Raw genomic sequence first — 19,969 nt, forward strand, 5'->3', positions numbered from 1 at the left:
CCAACCTGTGTGCCTAAGACAGGCGATGATACGCCATATTAGTAATCAACCGCACAAGCATTGTAAAAAATTACCCCGTATTTGAGGCATTTATAAGGAGCAGCAGCCCACACATAGTATTTGGGAGCCAGTGAAGCGTGAAAGCAGAACTTGGTAAAAGCGAGTTAATTATGTCAGACCAGAATATCGAGGTAGAAGGAGTGGAAAATAGCGTAGTCGTAGTACTAGTTGAGATTTCCATCAAGTCAGAAATTGTGTCTGTAATGCGTTGATTAGCACGAAAGTAAACGTTATGTGTAAGCCAAAAAGCGCAAGTATATCCTTCTAATGGCTTATAGACCCGCCTGTAGAAGTAACTTAAAATGAAAAATTAATTCATGTGTACGTGTCCTTCGAAGTTGTGTCGAGTATTTAGAGACCTAAGCAGTCATAAGAATACCAACAATCTTGCTTAGTAATCATTTGTGTAAAAGCTTCGTAGAACAGATATTATTGAACTAACAAGTATCAGATGTAGGCAAACAGATATGAACACATATTGAGCTGTACCATTGTCTTACCATTCCTGATGTGCTCGTAGTGTAATGAATATGAGGATGGACATGTATACAAATCAAGCGAAGAAGTTTACATATGTAGTGAATTTGTTACAACACAACCACGATATTATTGCACTTGGCTTTCCGCGGCCGCCACCGGAAAGAGGCGGTGACCTTACAGTAAACAAGTACAGGGATGGAAAAAGGAAAACGCATTTCAGCACAGCTGTGCGTATACTGTCAAGTGGTTCATAGTGTCCTCGTGAAATATTACGATAAAATCTCGCGATAAGCAGACTGAAGCGCCTTCACTCCCAGGAACAATAATATTGCCGTCGACTAATAAACAGAAGGTCACCCCACATCACAACAGTCAGTTAACTTCGACAGGGATCTTACAGAGCAATAGTGACACACGATACAGAGAATAATTCCTAAAACTCTAGTAAAATCGGAATCCACTAGAGCAGATGAAGGTGAGGGGGCTCACCAGTACATATCTTTGACTCTCTCTCCAAACTATTAACATTTTGGTTATCTTGTTCTTTTCACGCATAATATCCCGAGCAATATTGAGGCTACGGAAGCATTGTTTATATACTTCTCAGAGTCTGTAACTGAACAACAGGCTAACACAGACGCCGGAGCTTTCTATGAGTATATGCCATCCGATTGCAGAATACAGCTGATATCCAATCACGTCCGGACAGACTACCGGTCGGTGCATAAGCTGACATGATGAGGAATACGATGATGGTATTTTTAGAGGGCACAAATTGGCGGTTGTTAGTTAGCATGCCATTCCCAGAAGAGGTGAATTGTGAACGCTGTAGACTACACTATAAGAAGGCAAATAAAGCTGTATTTAAAGGAGCCGATTGAACACGCCTTCTCTTACTCAGGCACCGCGAATACTTTTGTGTGCTGCCAGTTTCTGCACAGACGATCAAAATGTGAATTAACTCCTTTATCCAATGGTAATGTTTCCGTTATCTACACGGCATGTCTCGCTATGAGAAAATGCAGACTTGTGGAGAGCACGGTTCCTCAGCCTTGTCGCGTATGTTAGAAATCAAGCTGGTTCTTTAGATACATAATGATGATCTCATTATCTCATTGTGGACAATGTCTAACTTTATGTATGTCTGCCTTGCTAGTCCATATACAGGGCAGTCGTATGCAAGACAGAAATGCAATGTAAAGCTGCAGGACTTGAGAACTGTAGGCTCTAATGCACTTTATGATTTTATGTGCTTCCTGGCACCTTGCTTTCACTTCCCTGACATGTTCCAGACACCTCCATTTATCACCAAAAAGCTGGCACAGTTATGTAACTGATTTGCTACAGTAATCTAGAGTAAAAATGATTCAGTTCAGTTAAAAAGACAATGTGAAGAATTATACTCTATAAAATTGTTTCTCTACAAACATTTAGACATAGTATCAAGCTGAGACTTCATGACGAACAGAAAATTGAGAAATAAGCCACGAACAGGGAGCACTAAATTGGATTTCTTTTGACTCGTCAGTCTTCTGACTGGTTCGTTGTGGTCCAGCACCATTTTCTCTCCTTTGTCCAACTTTTCATCACAGAGTAGCACTTTCAACCTATGTCCTCAGTTATTTGCTGAACGTATCCCAAACTTTGTCTCCACCTGCAGTTTTTACCTTCAACAGTTCTCTCCAGTAACATAAGAGTTATTCTCTGATGTCTTAGCAGATGTTCTATCATACCGTTGTTTTTCTTTTCAGTGTATTCCATACATTCCTTTATTCGCATATTCTGGGGAGAACCCCCTCATGTCTTACTTTATCAGACCACCTAATTTTCAACATTCTTCAGTAGCACCACATCACAAATGCTTACATTCCCTTCTGTTCCGGTTTTCTCACAGTCCAGCTCTCACTGCTACATAATGCTGTGCTCCAAACGTACTTTCTCAGAAATTTCTTCCCTAAACTAACACCTCAAACTGGGAGTTTTTTGGCCAAGAATGCCCTTTTATCAGCGCTAGTCTCCTTCTTATGTCCTCGTTCTCTAGTCCGTCATGTGTTTTTTGCTGGTTGATTAGCAAAATTCCTTCACGCCATCTCGATCGTGATAGCTAGTTAAGTTTCTGACTGTTCTCTTTTCTGCTACTTTTTTTTTTTACTTTCGCCTCTCTGCGACTTACTGTCAATCCGTATTCTGCATTCATTAGACCGTTGGTTTCATTCAACAGTTCCTGTAATTCTTCATCATTTTAAATGAGGATAGCAATGTCGTCAGGTAATATTATTTATATCCTGTCACCATAAATCTTAATCCCACGCATGAGCCTTCCTTTTATTTCCGTTTTGCATCTTGAACAGATGGGGTGAAAGATTACCCCTTCCTCTTACATCCTCTTCAATCACAGAGTTTTGTTCCTCGTCTTCCATTCGTACTGTTCTTGTACTTGTATATTACCATATTTCCTTGTAGCTTACCCCTTTCTTTCTCAGGATTTGAAGCATCTTACAGCGTTTAACATGTGGAACGCTTTTACCTCGTTGACAAATCCTACGAACATGTCTTAATTTTTCTTCGACTTTGCCTCTGTTGTCAACCACAATCTCAGAACTGTCATATTTACCTTTCCTAAATGCACACTGACCGTAATCTAACATATCTTCAGTCTACTTTTACACTCTTCTGTATATTATTCCTTTCAGCTACTTGAGTGTATGAGCATATATGCTGATTGTGTGACAATTGCAGCACTTGCCGACTCTAAAAATCTTGTAAACTGTTCGGATGTTTTTTTTCGGAAAGTCTAATGGTATATCACCAGTCTCCTTATAATACTCGTACATATCAACTAGATTCTGATATATTTTTATCTATCCCTTCTGCCTCATCTGATTTACGTCTTCCAAGGCCATTATAATTTCTAATATTCTATCCCCTAAGCCTTCCCTATCGACTTCTGTTCATTTTCCTGTTCCGTCATCACGTGAGTCGTCCTGCTCATAGATGGCCTCTGCATACTCTTTCCATCTACCCGCTGTCTCCTCTTCATTTAACAGTAGAATTCCTGTTGCACTCGTATTGTTTCCGCGCTTCTTTTATTTCACTGAATGTTGTTATTACTTTTCTATAGGTTGAGTCAATCCTTCCGTCAAAGTTGAGTCAATCGTTCTGACAAACTATACTTTTTTTGATTTCTTCACCTTTTTCATGGAGGCATTTTGCCTTAGCTTGCCTGCATACTCTATTTGGCTCATTCCTAAGTGACTTGTATTTCTCAATTTCACTGAACGGATTTTTAATTCTTTCTTTCGTCGATCAGGGGAAGTATTTGCTTTTACCTACGTTTCTCTCTTCAAATTTTGCGACTGCCCCTTTCAGAGACGTCCATTACTCTTCAGCTGCACTACCTACTGAGTTATTCATTATGGCTGTATCTGTAGTCTCAAACAACTTCAGAGGTGTCCCTTCACTCCTTACTACTTCTGCATGTCACTTACTTGTGCACTGATTCTTCCTGACCTGTCTCTTCAAATTTAGCCACCTCATCGTCATTATTACGCTTTACAATCCAATATTTGAATTCGAAATATCTGCCAGTTCATGACCTAATTTAACTGAAATTTTCTTGTATCTCGCAGCCTTCTCAAAGTTTAACTCCTCCTTGTGTGATTCTTGTACAGTCTTTACGTTATTAAACCTATTGCAGAACATATTAATCTTTCTCCGGTCTCGTTCCTACTACCAAGCTCATTTTTAACCGTAAACCTATTCTGTACGCCTTCCTGCACAACCACTTTCCAATCCCCCATGACTACAAGATTTTCATATACCTTTACATACTGAATTACCAGTTAAATCCTAATATACTTTCTCTACCTCTTCATCTGCTTGCGACGAAGCATGCATATCGAAACTATTGTTATCAGCGTTGGTTTGCTGTCGAATCTGATGAGAGCAACCCTATCAGTGAAATGTTCGCAGTAACTCACTCATTGTCCTACCATCCCATTCATAATAAATTCTAATCCAGTAATACAATTTTCTGCATCTTCTCATATTACTGTACACTCATCTGACCATAAAACGTATGTCCTCTTCCAATTTCACATCAGTGACGCCCACTGTTCATTAACGCGGCTTAGCATTTCCGTTTTCAGATTTTCTAGCTTCCCTACCACGTTGAATCTTCTGCCATTCCACGTCCAGATTCGTGGAACGTTATTCTTTCTTTGGTTTTTCAATCACTTGTCAAGGTCTCCTCTCATTTCGGAGTCCCCTCCCAGAGATCGGAGCGCGATACTTGTTAGGAATCTTTTCCCAATGGTGAGGTCATGAGGTCACTTTCTCAGTTACAGGCCACATGTCTTGCAGATACGCATTATCTGTTCTTAATGCAGTGGTTACCATTGTCTCCTGCATCATCATACCACTCAACGCTACTGAGCCTTCCGCCATGTAGGGGCAGTTTGGCACTCTAAGGGAAAGGGAGAGTTCTGAAGCCCTGTCGGGACCTCCGCTCTCTTTGACAAAGCCGTTCGGGAAGGTGAGGGTGACTTTACGCTGGAAGTCTTCGGCCGCTGTTGCTGAAGATTTTTAATCCAAATTTAAGCAGATCGAACATCGAACGAGAAAAGTTTGGAATATTAATGAAAGACACTACACCTAGTCCATGGGTGCATACCTGAAATTATAGTTGTGGACTTTATGCTGTTAATGGCGATGTCAAAAACTTCCACTTGGTACAGCCTTTATTTTAAGAATACTATCCCACAGCACGCGTCAGAAGCTACAGAGAAAATAACTTCTGTTCATTAAGAGCAATGCGAGAAGGTGAAAGCTCCGCGTATTTCTCACTCATGAATATGAATGGATGGCTGTATTCCTTTTCTTATTCAACTTAAAACTCAGCTTCTTCTTCTCTGCTGCTTCACAAGTCTATGACTGAAAGACATACCCCCAACTCAGTGCATATGTTACTCTAGAACTCTATCAACTTACGTCATTACATTGCGTACATTCGCAATATTGTCATTCTTTCTGCTATTTCTTTGTGCCTATGTTCATTGTGTCTCACTATGCCACCACATTTGTAATTGAATGAACAATTTCTTAAGTGCAGATCCACCTATAGTGGACGTTCTCGCAGTTCTGTACTTTGTCATGTTTGGCACTTGGTGACCTATTTTCGAGTCGACGAGAAGGATATTTTTCTTTGTCCATTAACAGATTTACGTGTTCTATCCAAACTGTTAAAACCTTTACGTACACATAATACTGACAAATTATCGAACGAATCTTATATTACTGTAAAAATTTTCTGTTTTATGTTATATTCTCCCAGAGACACTTGACTGGGATTACTATCTACCTCTCCTTTCTTATTTGGGTATTTTTATCTCTTCTGCTCGAACAACCCACTTTGAGAATTGCTAGATTGAGAAACGGAAAACAACGTTATTTTCTCAAGCACCGATGGGTCGATACAGTCCATCAGGACAAAATACCGATTTTCTGCTGAAGGTCTCGCGTATGACAAGCTTTCAGAGGTCGCCTCAGCTGTCATCTGACTCTTGGGAACGTACCACGCCTGTAGACTGCTTATTCTTACTTTGTTCAAATTTATGGTTAGGGCCCATCTTGCAAGCCGCGCAGTTAAGCCGAGATGTCCGTCTTGTGTGACATACAACGTGTCTCCTGCAGCACAATTGTAGTCGTTGAGGCACGCTCAGAACTTATGTCAACTGATGACTCGCGGCGCTAGCGAGCAACCAGCTGGGTAACCCCGAGACTGTCACACCCGTACTCTGCCATTACTGGTTGAGCCACCGAGGGAAGCAATCGAGTTTAGACTTGCAGCACAGAAAGACTAGGGAAATACTTTGTGGCAGTAGCATAGGCTCATTTTTGGCCAGCACGATTACTTTGAATCAAATATGGGGCCCAAAAACTCCACAGAACATTTGAAATGTAAGACTGTGTCCATCAGTTACAGGTACGTAAGTACAATGAGAAGTCTTAAGATCAAGACGCACACACACACAAACACACACACACACACACACACACACACACACACACACACAAACACACACACGCACACACACACACACGCACACACACATATACACCTCTGTATTTCATATGTCTAATATAATACATCCTCTTTAAGTACGTATCCGTTCAGTAACTAATTTTTTTCAAAAATTCTTACAAATTTATCATCAAATGTTTTCGTCCGTCCACAGTGAATATACTGAACTGGGTGGGCGAGTGTGCGAACGGGGGAATATCGTCGCTGCGCTGAACGCGTAGAACAAAGTATCCGCCTCGCATTGCTTCACGTTGGATCATTTCAGGGCGGTCTAAGACTGTCGCTCTCGCATCAGATCGTTCACGTTCGGCAAGGCGTTACGGTTATAAGGGACTGTCGGCGCTCAAAACTCCCCAAGTCCCAAATGCCGGGTTCGCCAAATTCTTTCCCTGTATCCGAAACTGATGCGCTGAGGTGATTTGTCATGTCACAGGACAGATATCTGGGTTATTGAATGCCGCGCACATGAGCAGCAATTACCCACTTTGAAGAACTTCGTTCCAGTAACATCATAACTCTCTCGAAATGCACCAACCTTGATTTACTCGCGTGGTCCATCTGCTAAAGAGCCGTCTACTATAATGCCAGTAAGGATATGATATCGCTAACACAGGGCACTTATCAGCAGTTAGGACACTTGGTCCAGTTTTACAGTACTCGCAACAACAGTCACCGCCTGTTAAAACATGTCTTCGTAAAAATAGTGTCCAGATCGGACAAGGGACTTCACAGGTCATTGAAGGAAAGCTTATTCAAAACGAATGAACAAAAAAAAAGGTTGTTCCTGTTCTGGGGAGGTGCTAAATGAATACGACATTACATGTGGAAACGACACTCTGTAGTGCATCTGTTATCAGAGGTCTCCCACATTCTCACTGTTATGTGACCGTAACATAATCTTTTCATAGTGCTGAAAATGAAATTCATGAAATGTAAAAAAGGTGAAAACCTATCACAGTGTTATCAGCAGTAAATCTCAAATAGTGTATAAGTCTATTCATAGTTTCTGACTCTAATAAAACATATTTCCTTCTGTTTGTTGTAGTTTACGTGGTGAAACCAAAGAGTCTATGTAAAACAAATCTGTCAGACTGTCCCAAGAACAAGGACTATTGCAAGTCCGTTGTCCCAGCTTGAGGAGACTGACTCGTCTACGATTGGGTGAAGACCAGATGGCTGGCCTGCTGACTGAAGACATCTACAATATTCAGAGATTCAGAGAAAGCAAGAAATCCCAAGAGCGACAGAACTTACCACTTTTTCTAGCAACAAGAACTGGAGGAATCGACTAATCCTGATTCATGATAGTTTCTCATTGCTTCACGACATGCGATAAATCACACCAGCATTAGATTTAGGCGAGAAACTGACTCCAAAAACATGTGTTTAAAAACATGGTTTTCCCTGTTTTTTTATCTTTCTGTTGGCCTTGTAATACTTTTATACTGACGCAATAAAACTGTAGTTTCATGTCGTCAACTGTTATCATTCTGTCGTTGAATACATTTCCTTATCTGCAGCTTCACATAATTTTTGGCAAATTATGACTGTATATTAATCATACAAAACGCTGTTCATCCATTCATGCTAATCTCGTACCATGCCAATACCCAATTCCCGCCCTGAAACGTTGACTGGAAATACGACACCGGTAGACACAGCAGAGACTTACAACTGACACTGTGGCTTGTCCTTGTCTTTCCTGGATAAAGCGTGAAATACTTGCAGCACAGAATACATGGTGTCTTCTCTGGCAGCTCTGTCTGGCGGCTCAAAGCGAAAAGCAAAACAGTTTTATTGCAAGCTATTATGCAAATGGTTCTGTGAAATACCATGCTAAGATGCAAGTTTGCATCATCGATGTAAAAAAAAAATGATCATGTACCGTCTCAATCGCTCTCTCTTCTAGACTGAAACATAAATCACAAGGTGTGCTAAATATTAATGCCAGGAATTATGCATGTGAAAAATCTGAAAGCTTTCTAAATAGAATAAACTTTATTATCAATTTTCATCTTCATTCTCCAGTCTACATACTTATATCTCATCATTATCAGCCCGCATCTCGTGTCGTGCGGTAGCATTCTCGCTTCCCACGCCCGGGTTCCCGGGTTCGATTCCCGGCGGGGTCAGGGATTTTCTCTGCCTCGTGATGGCTGGGTGTTGTGTGCTGTCCTTAGGTTAGTTAGGTTTAAGTAGTTCTAAGTTCTAGGGGACTGATGATCATAGATGGTAACTCCCATAGTGCTCAGAGCCATTTGAACCATTTGAACCATCATTATCACCATAGCGACGAACAAATTTCTCTGAACGAGAGACCAGTTTCTTGATATCGCCATTGTAGAATGCCTGACTTCGTTAAAAGAGCCACAACGTTACCTCTGCCTGCACTGCTTCGTCACTGTCAATGTAAAATCGCTGAAAGCGTTCTTCAAGCTCCGGAACCAAATGAAAATCGGATGGGGTCAAGCCGGGACGGTATGGAGGATGAACGATGATTTGAATCTAAGGTGTCCGACTGTTACAGATATCCTCATGCTAAAAGAAATTGTGCTCCATGTTTGGAAGAACTCTTCCAATTCGTGTTTTCAGCTTTATAAAGTATTCCAGAGCGAGCCTTCTCACTCGCCGACATAGCTATGTTGCACACAGCCATTATACACGCTGCGTTTAGGGGACCTCCACCAGCAAAGAAATGCACCTTGCGTCAGAGAAACGTAAAAGTCGACCAAGTAATATGCATGGCATTTAATACGGCAAATGGTATAATGAGCACAATATAAAGTCCGTAAGCATACCTTTTAGCGCGCCCTCGCATATCATCTCTTTATCAGTAATATATTATTTCTTATCAAGTGCGGAACCATTTTGCACAGTAACTGTTAATTTCATTGATTGAAGTGATTTTTCGATTTACAGACACTGACTTATGAATATCAGTTATTAACAGCATTAATTTAGTGAACAAACACATACATCTATAACCCTACATGTACCATAAGCAATTGGAAACATATCACACTTGTTTTCAAACCTATTGTTTTGCAACCTCATGCCTTTGTCCCTCGCAGTCATATTATCCAGTAAAGTTTTGTTCGGTTTTATATTTGCACCAAACCACTATTTAAGAGTGGTGATTCCACTGAGAATCACTGGGGTAAATATTACACCAATCTCAATTTCTTCTCATATCTTCAATTTAGCACGCCAGACATTGGGAATGTGACTTACGTTGGAACAGCTGTAATGTATGTTTTCATGTTAGTTCATTAAAATATTATTAATATACTCCGTGTAAATTTCTTGGGTTCTTCACGACCCCAGTAGTACGCAGTGATACAAACATATCTGGGTAAAACGAGCTCAAGTCGACAAGCCACGACAAAATAAAAACAATTGGGAATTAAAAATGATCAGTTGTATGTTTTATAATTTCTGATAACCAGCAATTAGAGACGAAGAACGCAAGAGAGCAGTAATTTCGCTTGACAGAGCAAGTGGAAGGCTACACCATCGCTAACAGGGAGGAAAAACTTCGTGAATGGCGCTAACACGATACAGTCTATTACAATGCCCCTAACTGTACCGCAATTTATTTATCAGGTAAGCAAGACCATTGCCATTGTAGTTCTTCTCGCTTCGTTATTGGTAAAGTTTTCCTTCCTTTTTTTTCACATACCGGGTATCGAACCCAGGTCGGACGACATTTAGCTTACTAATAGAAGACGCCACCCCTAGATCAGAGGCGCATTTTCGTTTTGGAATACACTTGTGTAAACCTGATGCAAAACGTTTGTTATTTTAATCGTTATCGATGGAATAGCATGCTATCCAAAAACATAGTCGTAATCAAGTCCTCGATGTTTACTTGAGATTCGGAAAAAATGGCATAGCCTGAGAGGAAAACGTCGTATACAGTTATCGTCCAACTAACATGAGTACAATGCGTGTTTTTGGATCTTTTATCGAACCCACCCGCGTCTGAACACCAAAAGAATACAGAAACGTTGTGCTAGGTGCGAAAAAGTCGTCGAAGCCAATACAAAGTGTGCAGAAACATTAAGTAAACATAAGAGTCACAGAAAATTTTTCTAGAAAAGCCGTTGGTTAAACGTAGAGAAATAAAAGGTTATTCGTATAAAATGGCGGAAACGCATCGCTGTAATGAATCAAATATGTCCACCCGCGTCATAACGCTAAAAGCTACATTCTGGAACTCGGCCAGGAGGAGCCAGAATTTTCCTTCTAGCGTTATGTGTGGCGATTAGACAACCATGAGTCATGTCACCGACACATTTTTGCGATTTTGAGAGATGTAGTTACGAGGACTGTTGGGGAATCTTCGATGTCACGTTATGATCTTCATTAGAAAGAACTGGTTGTTGTGCAATAAAACCACCTTAAATACATGGCCACCAGATTTTTGCTAAGCTTTGTCTCGGTGACCGATTATTGACATTATGTCCCACTGAACTGCACTGCAAACGGGTGAAAACGAAGTAGTGATCTGCAGGCTAAAGGTCTAAACCTCGATAGCAGGTTGCGACACCGTACTGACTTCCTGATGTGTATTGCTGTGATGGACGTAATGTAGACAATGGAACAACTCCGATTCCTGCATGCCTCCATGGTATAACATGTTTAAGATCCTAACAAGAGAAGAGAAACGGTAAGTCCAAAGCATATTCTCTTTAAGTTTGTTGCCACTGCTTCAGAAAACCAAACAAATAATAATGGTGCGAACTGCCCTTTTCATGCACAGGAGAGTTATTTTTCAATAGTTTTTTTTTTTTACCTTGAAGCATACAGAAAGGCAGAGATTCAGCCCTCTGGAGAATACGGACATTTTCGGGCGAGTACCAATTCACTGAGAGTCAGGCAGAGGGGTTTCCAATATTTCTGAACACGTTTAATGCTCTAGAGCGTGCTGTTCATATCAGAAACAACGAAGATGTCAAAGTCGGCAGCCAAATATCAGGCTAAGTGGTAATGGACCGGAGGAAGTATTAACTGCATATATTTTTGGAATGTAACTTCCAATTCCGACAATCGCTCTGCTACACAATGGTGAATTTTAAGAATCTCTGGAGCAGGACTCAGGGAAAAGAAACAATTTCCACTTTAATCCCTAGATAATAACGCTCAGACAGAAGCATGGAAATGTCACGTGATATAAGGAAAGGATAGATACTTTATTTGAGATTCTATAATGAAAGACAAGATCACTAGTCGCCTTAATTTTTGCACAATTTCCTTGGACTTTAAACCATACCGCGACAGACTCACACTTATTTATTTTACGGGGATTTCTGGTCCTAACAACAATGGACATATTTGATGTGAAATAGGACTGACCCATGATCCGATTGTACACCTCGTTCTCTTGAAAGATGTGATAAGCAATAATCTCTGCTGTTAAAGGCTCCAGTCCTGCAATGGCCGACACTGTATTTCCAGGAGACGGTGTATCTGTTTACCTATTTGTAATTTGTAATTTTTGTGTTCTGGTAACCCCCCATGTTACAGTCAAATTGGTTCAACTGGTTCAAATGGCTCTGAGCACTATGGGACTCAACATTTGAGGTCATCAGTCCCCTAGAACTTAGAACTACTTAAACCTAACTAACCTAAGGACATCACACTCATCCATGCCTGAGGCAGGATTCGAACCTGCGACCGTAGCAGTCACGTGGTTCCGTACTGAAGTGCCTAGAACCGCGCGGCCACTACAGCCGGCTACAGCCAAATACCGGGTAACATGATAGTGGTGAATAGGAAGTCTGATTTGCAAAGCGATTTTAGCTGTCGGGCTGCTCTAGTTCTTGGATGGGTGACCATCGGTCTGTCGAGCGGTGCTGGCAAGCAGGGTGGACTCAGCCCTTGTGAGACAATCCGAGGAGTTACTTGATTGAGAAGTGGCGGCTCCGGTCTCGTAAACTGACATACGACCGGGAGAGCTGTGTGCTGACCACGTGCCCTCCATATCCGCATCCAGTGACGCCTGTGGGCTGAGGATGACACGCGGCCGGTCGGTACCGTTGGGCCTTGCAAGGCCTGTTCGGACGGAGGGAGGTCGGAGGGAGTGGTACTATTACGAGTGCTATGGGAATTCAACTGTTAAATGCAGAGGTGGAAGCGGATGGGTCGAAAGAGTACACTGAAATGAGTAAGTGTCAAATGAGGTGATAGTAGGAGAAACGGGAGAAGATATAGAACAGACAGAGAATCCAGTATTGGAATCAGAATTTAAAAAATCTTTCTAAGGCCTTAAATCAAATAAGACAGAAGTTACAGATAACATTCTAAAATCGTTGGGGGCACAAGATGACCGTCAATGTTGGTGTAGGATGTCTTAGACTTTCTATATATCATCAGACTTTCAGAGAAACAACACAAACACAATTCCGAAGGTTGCAAGAGCTGCCAAGTGCCAGAATAATCGCACAATCAGCTAACAGCTTATCTCATCAAAGTTGCTGACAAAAATAATATATAGAAAAACGGAAACGAAAATTGTGGATGTGTTGGATGATGACCGGTTTGGCTTTAGAAAGATAAAAGCGTGGGAGGGGCAGTTCCGACGCAGTTAATAATGGAAACAAGACTAGAGAAAAATCCAAACACTTTCACAAGATCTGCCGAGGTGGAGATGTGTTCGACATGTCAGTTGGTGCTAGATGTTGGAGGTTACGAGAAAAAGAAGGGTAAGCTGTACGTAAAGACAGGTAATATATAAATGTAGAAGTGCCAGGAGGTAAAAATAAGAGTCGAAGACCGCAAATTGCTGACTTGAGAGTAAATCGAAGAAGGACGGAAGTAATAGAAGTAGAAGAGATGAGAACAACGAGCAACTTAAGACCAGGTTTGGAGATCACGAAGTAAGTGAAGTTAAGGAACTCTGCTTGCAACTGGTGTCAGAGAAACACGAAAGTCGATCGAGTAACATGCATGGAATACAGCAGCCGGAATTGGGAAAACATTAGAAAGTTCGTGGGCATGCCTTTTTCGCACGCCCTCGCACAGCACATCCTTATCAGTAATATATTATTTCTTATCAAATGCGAAACCATTTTGCACAATAACTATTAATTTGATTGGTTACAGTGAGTTTTCGATTAATAAACTCTGACTTACGAATCTCAGTTACAAACAGCTTTAAGCCAAATATCTCACGAAATAAGCGTCAAACTAAAAACTACAAACAACGAAACTTGTCGAGCCTGAAGTAGGAAACCCGATTTGGCTATGGTTGGCCCGCTAGATGGCGTTGCATTGGGTCAAACGGATATCAACTGCGTTTTTTTTAAATAGGAACCCCCATTTTTTTATTACATACTCGTGTAGTACGTAAAGAAATAAGAATGTTTTAGTTGGACCAATTTTTTCACTTTGTGAGAGATGGCGCTGTAATAGTCACAAACATATGGCTCAATTTTAGACGAACCGTTGGCAATAGGTAGGTTTTTTAAATTTAAAAGCAGAACGTAGGTACGACTGAACATTTTATTTCGGTTCTTCTAATGTCATACAAGAACCTTTGTTAACTTATCATTTTGGCAATACGTGTAACGATATTCCTCTCAACAGCGAGTAGTTCGCCTTCCGTAATGTTCACACATGCATTGACAATGCGCTGACGCATGTTGTCAGGCGTTGTCGGTGGATCACGATAGCAAATATCCTTCAACTTTCCCCCCAGAAAGAAATCCTGGGACGTCAGATCCGGTGAAGTGCATAGAAATATGGTACGGGTGCAATCGATGTTGATGTACCATACGCAACACCGACGTTTTTGAGATTCCCGATTCTCGCGCAATTTTTCTGCTACTGATGTGCGGATTTGCAGCGACAGCAGCTAAAACACCTACTTCGGCATCATCATTTGTTGCAGGTCGTGGCTGACGTTTCACATGTGGCTGAACACTTCCCGTTTTCTTAAATAACGTAACTATCCGGCCAACGGTCCGGACCCTTGGATGATGTCGTCCAGGCAGCATACATAGCACACGCCCATTGGGCATTTTGATTACAATAGCCATAGAGCAGCACGATATCGACCTTTTCCGCAATTGGTAAATGGTCCATTTTAACAAGGGTAATGTATCACGAAGCAAATACCGTTCGCACTGGCGGAATGTTATGTGGTTCCACCTACATATACCTTTGTGACTATTACAGCGCCATCTATCACAAAGCGAAAAAAGTGGTCCAACTAAAACATCCATATATCTTTACGTATTACAAGACTATTTATTAAAAAAGGGGGGTTCCGATTTTTAAAAAAACGCAGTTGATATCCGTTTGACCTATGGCAGTACCATCTAGCGGGCCAACCATAGCGCCATCTGGTTTCCCCCTTCAAGCTAGACGAGTTTCGTTCTCTGTAGTTTTTTCGTTTGATGCTTATTTCGTGAGATACTTGGCCCGATCACTATCAATGGACCACCCTGTATACACCTTTAACCCTTCTAATACCAGTATGGCCAACATGATCACATAAGGAATTTGAAACATATCGCACTTGTTTTCAAAACTATTATTTTCAAACAACCAGACTTTGTACCTTTAAGTCATTTTCATCCTGGGGATTTTTGTTCAGTTTTAGATTTACACCACACCAATATTTAAGAGTAGTGTTTCCTCTTAAGGCCACTGGGGTCAATATGACTCTAGTCTATATTTCTTTTCGAATGTTGAATGTAGCATCTCTGACATTGGAAATGTGAGTTATGTATGAATGTTTTCATGTTAGTTCATTAAAACAGTTTCAATATACTCCATGTAAATTTCTTTGGTTCTTCATGACCCCAACAGTACGCTGTGAAACAAATATATCTGTGTAAGCATAGGTCGACAAGCTACGAGAATAAAAGAATTGCGAACTGGAGGAGTTAAAAATGACCAAATTATTATGTTATAATTTCTGATAAGCATCAAGTACAGAGTAGAAACTACCCTTGATAGGGCAAATGGAATCCTACACGTTCGCTAACAGAGATGAAAAACTTCGTGAATCGTGCTAACACGATACAGTGCGTTATAACGACCGTAATTCCCTCGGAATTTTTTTTCAGGTAAACAAGACCACTTCGATTGTAGTTTTCTTGCTTCATTTTTGATATAGTTTTCCTTTCCTTTTACTTCACGTTAATGCGTTATATTTTATATTTCGAATCAGAGGGGTGTTTTATTACTTTGATTGATATACGAATTTGGTGATATGATTGTCGTGGAATACAGGGTGGTGCTTCTCTTTATCACCACATAAAAACTGAGTATCAGCGTAATTTACAAAATGACAACAAAAATATTTTTTTACAGAAAATTATTCAGATCACGAATACATTAAAAAACGACAATCTGTTTGGTTTTTATCAGTAAACAATGTGTGTCATTATCATTGATGTTCCTCTTGCAGTTCATGGGGTTGTATTTGATACTGCACCCTGGATTAGTTTCTTATTCTGCCTGTCCATTCAGTGAAGTTCCACGGCAAATGAGGGAAAATGCCTCCAACCTCACGAGAATCCAATCGTTTATGTAGTATAGCCTTCTTTTACAGGTAAAACTGAAAGTTCATTAATGAAAGTTTTATTTTAATAGAGATAAAATTTCGATGCTCCATTAGGAACCACTGTTTTATACTTCGATACTGATTACTGAAAATTGTTTGTTTGGATCGATTGGATTTTAGCTTAGTGTTAAACGTAAATCTTATAAGGCTACAAAACTGGTCTGTTACTTGACAGGAGTACCAAAAAGCATACAGAATGAAGAAAAAGAGCCACACTTGGTTGTGGGAATGCAGTTCCTCATCACACTTCACGACAATAGTATATCTACTTAAACTTAGTCGCCCCTATATGTCTGACAGGAATGCGATTTAGAAAACAGGGCTCTACCAACGCTGTAAGTGCAAGCAGCGTGGGCGAGAACAGGCACAATGGACTCTGCACTGTGACACAGCTGTCCCACCAGCCCTATGAGACAAGCCAGTACCGTGGGGGATGGATATTCACACTCTCGAAACATTCTTTTTTCACAGTTAAAGCATCAAACTGTATCTATTTTACACCTTCACAATGCGGTATCTTGTGTATTTCTTGCTGTCACTAAAATAAATGTAAATGTCGTGTGACTAGGGCCTCCCGCCGGGTATGCCGTTCGCCGGGTGCAAGTCTTTCGATTTGAGGCCACTTCGGTGACTTGGGCATCGATGGGGATGAAATGATGATGATTAGGACAACACAACAGCCAGTCCCTGAGCGGAAAATCTCCGACACAACCGGGAATCGAACCCAGGCCCTTGGGATTGACATTGTGTCTCGCTGAGCACTCATTACCAGGACGGACTCGCTGTCACTGTTAATTTTGTTTAAACGGTAATACATAACAGGAACTTCTTACAAATGCAAAACGACTGCATTGTTTCGTCCATGAAACAAATAAAGTTAATACAAAGTAATAGCGGATACAGTAACGTCGTCTGTATTAATAAGGCTCAGGAATCACAATAGGCAGGCTACACTAGACTGCTAATTTTGACACACACAATAATTCTATTCAGTACGTTTGACATCCAGACTTACCTTCACAGAGCCAGTATGTATACATGTGAGCAACGTTCAATGCGACCATCTCGCAATAACGTACACTTCACCACTCCCTGAATCTTACTTCGTTCGACCCTATGACACCCAGAAACGTGTTCCTGTAAGTGTCCATACTAGTAAAAATCTACTGGATTAATATCCGGTGAATGTGGAGCCCAGAACATAGGATCTGCTTGACCAGCACTTTCACCTGGAAATCTTTCATTTAAGTAGTTATGTACATTCATTCCAAAGTGTAGCAGTGCATCATTATACTGAAATCGTACCTGTCATCGAACACCAAGTGGAAAAATTTCAAATTCGTCAGGCAGTGTGTTCTAAAAAGTTGTACGATAGATGGGCACATTCAACTTGTCCATCAATAGGTAAGGGCCCAAAAGAAATACTCCCATGACGATAGCCAATAGGTTTCTGCCTGAAAACCACATTCACAGGCGACATGCAGGCTGTATTCCGATCAGTAATGACAGTGCATATCACGCTATTAATAGAATGTCAATCGTCTTCCACTTGTTGCAAATGTCATTCACAAAAGTGCACTTGTCGAAGTGGTCTTCTGGTCGCTGGGTGTTGAATTACAGTGTTCAGATATGAAAGCAGTTCGTCATGTAACACTTCAGTCTTTGACACATCTGGAACTGCCTTGCAGTAACAAGGGTATGTTGTCCAGGTGGTTGGTGAATGGATTCAAGAAATGCATCATCTGTTTCTAGAGTATGTTTAGTCCCTGGACGACCTTTGTCCGTTAGTTATCGACGAAGATTACCAGCTTTCCAATGTACACAAGGTCGACACAGAGAAAAAATTATATTAACGTATTCTTCGTTAGTGTATTGCATCTAGAGATGCTCTACATGAACTTGACAGGACCAGTAATGGTTGGACACTGCGTGGTTAGTGGACATAAACTTACACTTTAATGGATCCCACTACGAAGTAGTAGGCTATTGTAAAGTGCCAAACCACGTCCTGCTTTTTAGAAACAAGAACTAGGGAATAAAAGTCTAAAATAAAAGAAGAACAACCTGGTGTGGATTCGAAACATAGCTGTGTAGTGGATGTTGGTTTGATGTTCCACCATACTATTCAGTGACCTACGATGGTTGGTACGGTTTCTGTGGTGTGATACACATTCTTATGAACATTTTGATGCGCTGAACAATGAGATTGCTTTGTCAGAGGCCTTTTTAATAGAAAAAGAATCTTTATTTCGAGCCTCTGCCTAAATTACGTTGTAATAATTTTAAAAAAGTTTTCAATACTATTTGTAGGAACTCACTTTCTTACTAGAGCTTTTTCTTCTCACTGCACATTTAAGTATAACTGACCTAAGACATATGTGACATACAAACTCAGGTGTTTTGGTGAGCCATGGCAGTTAACTTACGTGGACATCCGTCTTTTCATTTCCTCGACTCTATTACAGTGAGAAAGAAGTTAACGGTGTAGAATAATAACCACTATTTTGACAACGTTTGTTGAAATAGCGTTGATTATATATATGACAGAGCGAACGGTAATACAGCTTTCCAAGTACAACGAATGTCAACCTGCTGCAACCACAGTTCCTGGAACGATGTTATCTACGCTATTCATCGCTCACAGAAATCTCGTGCAGTGTGTACTATAATATTACTCAAGCCTGTCGAATTCAAAACACGACGCCCTAACCGTCAAAAAATGGTTCAAATGGCTCTGAGCACTACTGCTGACGTCATCGGTCCCCTAGAACTTAGAACTACTTAAATCTAACTAACCTAAGGACATCACATACATCCATGCCCGAATCAGGATTCGAACTTGCGACCGTAGCGTTCGCGCGGCTCCACACTGTAGTGCCTAGAACCGCTCGGCCACTCATGCCGGCCCCTATCCACCGACGTCTAACGAATACACTACATAAACGAAAGGGTGGTGTTAACAGTCAGGGAATTAATAAAAGTCATAGACGAGTCTCAAGTAGCAATTATTGTTACAATGACGCCAGATATTCCGTGGAAGCCTAGACATTCCTAAAGAATCTGAGAAAACCTTTCATCCCTTTGAGCATCGTGGCAGACACTATGAACATAAATTTAAGCTCATGACTTTTGGCACAGGTACATACGAGCAATCATCCGTCTATGCTCCATCCACGAATGGAATGGTAAGGACTTGATACACATCCATGCCCGAGGCAGGATTCAAACCTGTGACCGTAGTTGTCGCGCGGTTAGAGACTGAAGCGCTTAGAACCGCTCGGCCACACTGGTCAGCGAAGAATTTTATTGCCGTGAGAGGTTTCCTAAGATCTGAGACTGGCAACCGCTTTCACTGCAACCGGTTTTCTGGGGTCATTTCCATTTCAGGGTGCTTCGGAAAGTTACTCCCACACATGTTGTGGTTCCAGAGATGAGTCGCTAATAGTGTAATTGAACACCAATGGATCGCGTCACGTGTTTAGGTGCAATGCATTATACACGGTTACTACAAGGTTAACTTAGAGGACCTCCACCAACTGTCAATCCCCTCCAGATTTCCAATGCCCTACAGTCTTGTGACGTTGCAGCATCGCTACACACTAAAGCGTCACTGCGAAATATCTCATAGAGCTTCCGTCATTATAACTAGATCATTTATATACAGGATGTTAAAAGAAAGTATTCCATCTTTTGAGAGATGATTTGTTCTTTGAAATGCACACCTTAACAGGCATGAGCGCTTGTTCATCTTCACTACTGTGAAACACATCAAG

General features: G+C 41.0%; 1 protein-coding gene across 3 annotated transcripts in view; it reads left to right on the top strand.

The window, feature by feature from the left end:
• Nucleotides 1-19,969, top strand: part of LOC126162280 (uncharacterized) — a 202,733-nt gene that overhangs the window by 169,065 nt on the left and 13,699 nt on the right. For 2 of the 3 annotated variants that reach the window (XM_049918687.1, XM_049918689.1), the window contains exon 3: nucleotides 7,668-8,096. In XM_049918687.1, coding sequence (XP_049774644.1) covers nucleotides 7,668-7,759 — 92 coding nt within the window. In that variant the 3' untranslated portion in view covers nucleotides 7,760-8,096. Of the gene's footprint in view, nucleotides 1-7,667; nucleotides 8,097-19,969 lie in introns of those variants that run through there. The other variant, XM_049918688.1, reaches the window with a different exon arrangement.

Source organism: Schistocerca cancellata, chromosome 2, assembly GCF_023864275.1.
Source record: "Schistocerca cancellata isolate TAMUIC-IGC-003103 chromosome 2, iqSchCanc2.1, whole genome shotgun sequence".
Lineage (NCBI taxonomy): Eukaryota > Metazoa > Arthropoda > Insecta > Orthoptera > Acrididae > Schistocerca > Schistocerca cancellata.